Source organism: Triticum aestivum, chromosome 7D, assembly GCF_018294505.1.
Source record: "Triticum aestivum cultivar Chinese Spring chromosome 7D, IWGSC CS RefSeq v2.1, whole genome shotgun sequence".
Lineage (NCBI taxonomy): Eukaryota > Viridiplantae > Streptophyta > Magnoliopsida > Poales > Poaceae > Triticum > Triticum aestivum.
Window position 1 is genome coordinate 33,778,265 of NC_057814.1, and position 7,940 is coordinate 33,786,204.

At 38.6% G+C, this 7,940-nt stretch overlaps 1 protein-coding gene across 1 annotated transcript; it reads right to left on the reverse strand.

Moving 5' to 3' along the window:
- Positions 1-307: 307 nt before the first annotated feature.
- LOC123164773 (alcohol-forming fatty acyl-CoA reductase-like) lies at positions 308-7,513 on the reverse strand. The gene is made up of 10 exons (XM_044582339.1): positions 7,435-7,513; positions 7,256-7,359; positions 5,632-5,834; positions 4,511-4,611; positions 4,178-4,379; positions 3,217-3,378; positions 2,999-3,080; positions 2,622-2,888; positions 2,389-2,516; positions 308-464 (listed from the first exon to the last, which is right to left on the reverse strand). The coding sequence occupies exons 1-10, from the start codon at positions 7,511-7,513 to the stop codon at positions 308-310; spliced, it is 1,485 nt and encodes a 494-aa protein (XP_044438274.1).
- Positions 7,514-7,940: the final 427 nt, after the last annotated feature.

The window sequence follows — 7,940 nt, forward strand, 5'->3', positions numbered from 1 at the left end:
TTGACACGATACACTTTAGCACCCTTTCTACTGGTGAAATTTAGGGTGCCAAATCCTGCCATCTATTCTTCTATAGGATACACGCATTATTTCCACAATAGTGATCTGGCTAGCAGACATTATCAACATATCACATTAATAAGAAGCTTGGGTCTTTAGGATATTTCTTCATATAATGGCATATACAAAATGTGCTTCACTTCATACAAACTCTAATGTTTAGCAACAGGGAATACATTTTTGCTGCAGAAGATGGTTGCCCTTTAGCTCAATGATAGAAAGATTTTATTCTTTGCTATACATTTCCCTAATTTTTGCGGCCATACTTTATCACAGCTGGGACGTGTACATTCAAGAGATATGAGTGCCAGTCCATAGATCTGGGATCAAAATTAAATATGCTACCACCATTGCAATCCATCTTTACTTCCGTAAGCAACCTTGTAATGTTCGTGTCATCAAAGCTTCAGATATGAAAACATAAAGAAAATTCGGTCAACATACATACATTACTATAAGAAAAGTGAGACTGCAATGCACATATGATCTTATGTACATGAATAGCCAATAACGTCATATCTCCACAGATATATACAATCATTCTGACTCATAAACACAGGATAGTTCACAGAAAAAACACACTAAAGCCCCGCATCTTACCGAACCCTATGCGCGATGTGAGGCATCCACATTCAGACCGCCAGTAGGCCCCCTGGTTACATCGGTAGCATGATTGGGCCAGTGGTGGTGCTTTGATCGTGGAGCATATGAAGTTGGCTAGCTGCAGGATGCGTGCTCCTGTCGCTCGCGTGATGGTGTGTCAGCTAGTGGAGGCGTGGCTCTGATATGATATGTGCATGTGGGGAGAAACTGAATCTAGCCTCCCCATGCCTAGTAGCTTTGGTGGCAAAGTGGCGTCTTGATAGAACTCCAATGGAATCCAAAAAAGCCTAGTGATCGTTGAAGGCTTCTCCGACCCGCTTGATGGCTTTTAAGAGGCACGCAACTTTTTGTGGTCGTTTGGGTGATGACTCCTCGCTTGTCTTGTTACGATTCTGATCTCGGCCGTCTTGATCCGATAATGGCCGACTCCCCTTCGCGTTCCTAGCTGATGTGACTCGGAAGGAGGAATGCACATTTTTAGCATGTTTAGCTTTGAGCATTAGCATCCTTCTGGTGGTCATCTTTTGGCATTGGTATAGCCCCCCCCCCCCCCCCCCGCGCGCAAAGCTTAACGATCGTTGAAGGCTTCTCGGACCAGCTCAGTGGCTTTTAATAGGCACGCAACCATTTGTGGTTGTTTGCCTGATGACTCATCACTTGTTTTGATCAGATGTTGATCTTGTCCGTCTTGATCCGATGATGGCTGACTCCCCTTCGGCGTCCTCGGCTGATGTGACCGGGAAGGATGACTGCACATTTTTGGTCTGTTCAGCTTTGAGCATTAGCATCATTCTGGCGGTCAACTTTTGGCATTGGTATAGCCCCCCACCCCACCCCGCGTAGCATGTGGTATTTGGAGATGACAGACTTCATGCACAATCTCATTTCTGAAGGCATCGTACGGGTGTTGTCAATGGTGTTGGTAATGGTTGTTTGTTTGGTTTCAGTGGCTCGTTCTCCTCGTCGTGACCCTATAAGTCAATTTATTTCATTTTTTGTTCTTAATGATCATGTGCATCGTTATGCATGCACATGCCAGGGTTGTACTCGTTGTGTTTGTATCCACTTGGTGCAACACCATGAGTCGATAAAAAGCGTCATTTATCACGGAAAAAAAGTTGAGTTGGAAATCAAATAAAGAGGTTAGCATAAATGTGTAATATGAGATCATAATACTCTTTAATTATTTTGTAACAGTTCGTTTAATCTAGTCTCTCTCTGCTTAATAAGAACACGAGTCGTTTAGTTGCTTTAGCACGCCATGGTAGTGGTTTCTGGTTAGTTGGCGATCTATCTGGTTTTTTGTTAGCTAATGCCTCGAGACACGGTTTATGTGGTCTGTGGCGAGTTTCTAGGATGTCTTGGGTGTGTGTGCTTGGTTGTGGGATGACACGTGACAGTAGGAGTGCAGACGCCACATCATGTTTCCTTTCTGTTCATGAATAAATAAGAGAAAGATAGAAAAGCAGCAACATATTGCGCTGCGCCAAAATTTCTATGGCTCCGTGAGTTGATTATCGAGCTCGAGAGGCAACATAAACCATAATAAGAACCATACCTACAAGTACTTCAGTAATTTGCTATGTGTGCATATGGTCGAGCAGTAAAATAGGAACTAGCTAGACTAGTCATAGTAAAGCAGGGTGATGGGAGACATCCAGTGTGCAAAATGACAAGTTTGAAAGTAATATAATTTACAAAACACAAGCACAAAATGGACCTCACCATCCTTTGAAGAAGGCATATGGTGCATAGAGCTTCACCAAGAGGATTAAGAAATTGTATCTTCGGTTGTACTTATTGTAAGATTGCGAAAACAACCCACAGAATAAAAGGCTCACCGCATGCAAGATCTGTTTAGCCGAAATTAAAGATATGCGAAAATATATGAGTCACTTCACAATACAAACAAATATATTTACATGTGAATATGAATTATAGAACTTATGACTATGTACCTCAAGTGGTAGCTTATAAACCATTATCAGATATGCACGGAAGAGAGTGAACCTCTTAAACACGTATGGCCTTTTGTTTTTCAGCGGTTTCCCATCTTCTCGTATACGAGGATGCTTGGAGAAGTAATCCCAGCATGCGTCCTCTAAGACATAACCAGACAATGGATTTTGGAGTGCCGAGCACACGTGGTAAATGACATATCCTTTTTCATTCCAGTGAACAGCCATGGCTACAAGGGTTGCATTTACCACCATGTCCGCAGGAACCTAAAAACACCAATTATTATTATCTTCCAAGTTTAGTAAGGTTAGTCTATTAACATGTCTACGTTGTTAATTGCTACTAGTACATATGCATGATGTTATGTCTTACTCACAGCATCCATTATGTTTTTTCGATCACCTACGAAACATGGGAATGCTTGCTCAGTGTAGGCGACAATCAAAGCATCAATTGTCCTGAATATAAAATGGTAACAAATCAGTTGTTATTGTGGGATGTCCAGCTATATTTATATGTAGTATAGTACTATTGTGGAAAATATTTATGTATACACCATTGATATATAGTTATATATATAGATCTTGAGCATACCTCGCCCCTTCTATCCAGCCAGGAAATGGATCTTGAAAAGTGCTGGTTACCATGGCGGGTCGCATAATGATGAGAGGAAGGTCTCCCCTCTCCTGCGCAAGTAGCATCTCGCCCATAGCTTTGGTAAATGTATATACGTTTGGCCATCCAAAATGGCAGGCCCTTCAGCAGTGTGAAAAATATATGTAGTGTCAAGCTGCTATTTCATATAGCATGTACTCTCTCCACTTACACATGAGTAAATGTTGTTAAAGCGTGTCTACTCAACCTTACAATCATAATCAGGATATTTGTTAATCAAATATTCCCTTTGATTACAATTACATTCTTATAGCTTTTCATCAATATGTTCTAAAACAAACTATGTCATCAAGGTAAGTAAATGGACAGAGCTCATCTTGTGTCATGTAAATTTTGGTGAATGTTCTGGCTTAGCTATGAAAGGTTAAGAATATTATATAGCTAACTTTTCCCATAAATCTTGGGGAAATCCTGTGACGCCCCTTCAACCATTTTATTCTTATGATATGTGGCATAATAAATCAACCAACTATTTAAATATCAGTTTTTCATCATCTAAATGGTCAGAACTAGTGTTCTCAAGGTCGCAGTGTTTGATATGATAAATACCTTAGAAACGACATTACTATCAAAGAGGTACGATTTATATTTTACTATCTCTTGTCACTAGATGTAGTAATATACTAACCCATCAGGAAACTAAGATTTTTAAGAGAAGTGTTGTTAAATGAATCTAAATTTTATTACTAACACAAAGAAATATTATTTGGATTGGTCATGTGAATGCATATGTTCAATTTTTTGTTGAAAGTATTTTCGAATACATCAGTTATAAATTTTAAAGCCAAATAACACTCAAAGTTGCAAGTTGGTTAACAGGTGTTGAAAACATAATTTATATTTATAAAATAAAGGAAATGACACATTTAGATGGCCAGACCTCTTTAAGCCAAGTTCTTTCATGGCTGTTTTCTCCAATGACTGGTCTGGCCCACCACTATTGGCTACTCTGAGTTCAGTCTTGATCTTCTCAACTAACCGCAACTCAGCTTTAATGTCTAAACAGTAACCGGGCCTTAGTGTTTCACCCATCTGCAGTGCTTCCTCTAGTAAAAGTCCTTCTCGGGTACCCGCTACAAAAGCTAACAGACAAAAAAAAATGGAGAGAAATGGCTATTGCACTTGGCTGAAGATATATATTCTCACCATAATCTACAATCATATTCATTTTCTAGCATATGTAAACTGGGTATATATAAATAAATACACGTACCAGTGGAAAGATGAAGCAACAATTTCATATTGCTGCACTTCTTTGCAAATTCGCATATATATTTGGCTCCTAATGCATTTGATGCTAATGCCACATCGTACCTGTACAGGCAATAAAATTCAAGAACATGTTAAACAATTAATACTAAAAGTTAAATAGTATAACAGTTTGACTTCTGTCCTCCTAGAACCTCAACCTGATATGTCTTTTTTTACAGAGTCAAGCAGTATCTACTAGCAAGATACATTATAGTTTGAAATGAATATCTGTAGAATATATTTGAAGATTTGCAAAGTGTAGAGCACGTTCTCCCAAAGATAAGTTCAGCGCTGCATGTCGGATGATTAAACCTCTGCCAAGTATCTGGACTCTCGATATTCATATACGCTAGTAAAAATATGTCCATGCACTATTATCTCTGGGATTTCTGTGCTTCTTATTCCATTCGGAAGTTCTGAGTGTATTAGTCTGTAGATTCACATTGCTTGTTGGTTAGACTTCATTCTGTGGTATGTCTTTTGTAGGTCATCCATCCACTTTTTTGTGTCTGGGTATGTAATATTTTATTTTTTAATATTTTTCTACTCGCTTGGTCCCATAATGTAAGACGTTTTTTGACACTACACTAGTGTCAAAAAACGTCTTACATTATGGGACGGAGGGAGTAGTTAATATCGCAAACCAATTCATAAAACAATAATAAAAAAAACACAGGAACCACATGAACATGTAGATATTCTCAGAATGGATCTTTGATATGAGAAGATTCTTATTCGATTGTGCAAAACGTTATTGATCTTTGTGAGAAAAATAAGCGACCTGTTAATTAATAATGGCTGGACAGATGCAGATAGAAATGATGGGTGTACTTACTAGATTCCATTTACTCTTCTTACTAACCAGTACTGGACAATGACATGGTCCTAACTAAAATTATTAATAAGTAACAAATATAAAAATTGAGAAGTGCTTGTGATGAAAATTCTACAGTTAAATACCGTAGAACGATTGTTCTATAGTTCAGTGTTCAAAAGGAATCTCCATTTGTCAGGCAAATATTTTTTACTATAAAAACAATTTCACGTGCACTTTGCAGAGAATGGATATAATAATTATTGTACCGTTCATAGAAGCTCGTTGTTGCTGCCCCATGGATGATAACATCGATCTCCTCACAAAGGTCGTCAACTGTCGACCTATCGAGCCCAAAGTTTTGAATCCCAATGTCTCCTGCGAGAGGAACTATCTTCTCTTGGATGAGCTCCTCGAAGCCAGCTAGCCCATGCTTTTCTCGCATGGTGTTGAACAGATCCTTCCCCAGAACCTGCCAGCACATCAGATAACAAGACAAAAATATGAACTTGCAGCGCTACAAGGATTTAAAGAGTGTGAGGAACATTTTGCACAGTAACTGTGAGTTATTTGTTATTTGATTGCTAATGTTATTATATATCAAAAATGGACTTTCACTGTCAATTAAACATGTAAAAATTGACTATTCAAATAAAATATGTTTTTTGAGACGTGTGTTGGTTGAGATGGTTTTTAACAAAAACCGATAAAACAAAAAAACAAAACAAGAAATGGAGGTGCGTTGTGGAGATAGGACGAAAGAACGAGCATACTATAAACCGAACCGACTATGCCCCTGGTCTGCTGCTTCTGGAATTATATATTGAGTATGCAACGTCAACTGAATCACTAAGAATTATGGTCCATATATCTATTATTGGGAAACTTGTCAAAATTGATTTATAGTCACATGCATTTGTTCCACGTAGGGAGGTTTTTTGCAGAATGCATTGGTAAATGAGCTCTTATTTGCTTGTGGGATTGCCCCTACCTGTGTGCATACATATACAGAATGAAAAATGTACTAGTATAAGACCATTAAAAAACATAACAAAATCCATAACTCTCATGCTAACAATTAAATGAAAAATATGTCATATGTATAGATCATGTGTGTCAATAAGGATCTCACTTATTCGCCAAAAAAAACTTACTTATGCAGGCAGTCTGTATACCAAGAGCCCATATATGTTGGTGAGTGTACAGTTCACAAAGTGCAAGTAGCTGGAAATCAAATTCATCCAGAATAAAATATCTAAAATTTTCATCATTTTAGCAAGATTTTACGTGCATTCAACATTTAGATATTCATAGGGAACATATATTTATTACCCTACAATTTTAAAAAGAATTTTCGTACACTTATTGTTACTGACAAATGCAAGAAAATACGCTGATGCAACTTTGTTGCTAACCAATACAAAGACTTCTTCTTTTTTTGTAGGATTTTAGAAAATTAGAATTCTTACAAGTTCTCCCGATGGTTGCTTTTGCAGTCTATTTTAGAGAGAGAAAACTCATCAACTTAATAATGTTGCTACAATTTAATTATGTTTTCTGTCGTGGGAAAATTCCTGTTTGTGGCTTATCATATAGCTTTTCAATCAGATATGATTCAGTAGTACATAGCGTTCCAATTCTGCCTAAACAGAAGCCTTTTTAAAGCATATTCTCATTGACCTAAGACTATACAAGATAATAAATTACACGTTTCATCAGAAATTTAATCATCACGTAAAATACCTTTGATTTTCTCATGTATTTCTGATTATCAATACTCTAGCCGCCCGGTGCAGTGGTTGCTGGCTAGTGCCTCCTATTAAGTTTAGACCTATTCGTAGCACGACATGTGAAGCTGTGGAAATAAAAAGCTATGGGACGTTTATACTTTACCTGGGACAGGATACGCTGCTCCGCAGAGGCGGCATCCGACGCGCGCACCACCAGGTAGAGCTTCTTCACGTTCGGCTGAACCCTCAATATCTTCTCCACCAACACTGTGTAGATGTATATATTGTAATTGTAAAATGTATATGGATATATGTACACGAGAATATGTGGTATTTGCATACATTTCCCGAGGAAACCAGTTGAGCCAGTGACGAGTATGGTCCTGTCCCGGAAGCACCCAACAACCGCTGTGGCGTCCATTGTGAGCTACTGTATTATATGGATGAAATTTCTATGTGGTTGTAGATCAATGAATCTGAATATATGCGGAAGAGAGTGGTCTATCATGCAAGCTAGATCAGTGGAGTCAAGCGGGTCATGGACTTCACTTGCGCTGTGGGTAGTTTGGGTCATGTGGACGCATGGTTGCTACTTATAGCGGATCGAGAGGCAAGCTGGATTGGATGGGCTTTCAGCTGTACTCACACATGAGACAAGTACATGTCACAATTGAAATGAGTGAGTGAATGAATGCGTCCTCTGGACCGGTGAATGTCATAGTTCTAGGCTGTCTGGCATATTTTGCTTGGGTGCACGGTTGGAGAGGTGCCTAATAACTGTGCTGCTGGTCTTTGTCAAGTATGGGTGTTCAATAATTGCGTGGCACGGCTGTTTGTCAAGGCACTTG

Excerpts from the sequence above, each read along its gene's own strand:
- LOC123164773 (XM_044582339.1), bottom strand. The coding sequence starts at position 7,513 with ATGGACGCCACAGCGGTTGTTGGGTGCTTCCGGGACAGGACCATACTC. Across the intron at positions 4,612-5,631 it reads ACAACGAGCTTCTATGAACG|GTACGATGTGGCATTAGCAT; the intron begins GTACAATAATTA and ends TTGCCTGTACAG. Across the intron at positions 4,380-4,510 it reads GTTGCTTCATCTTTCCACTG|CTTTTGTAGCGGGTACCCGA; the intron begins GTACGTGTATTT and ends TTTGTCTGTTAG.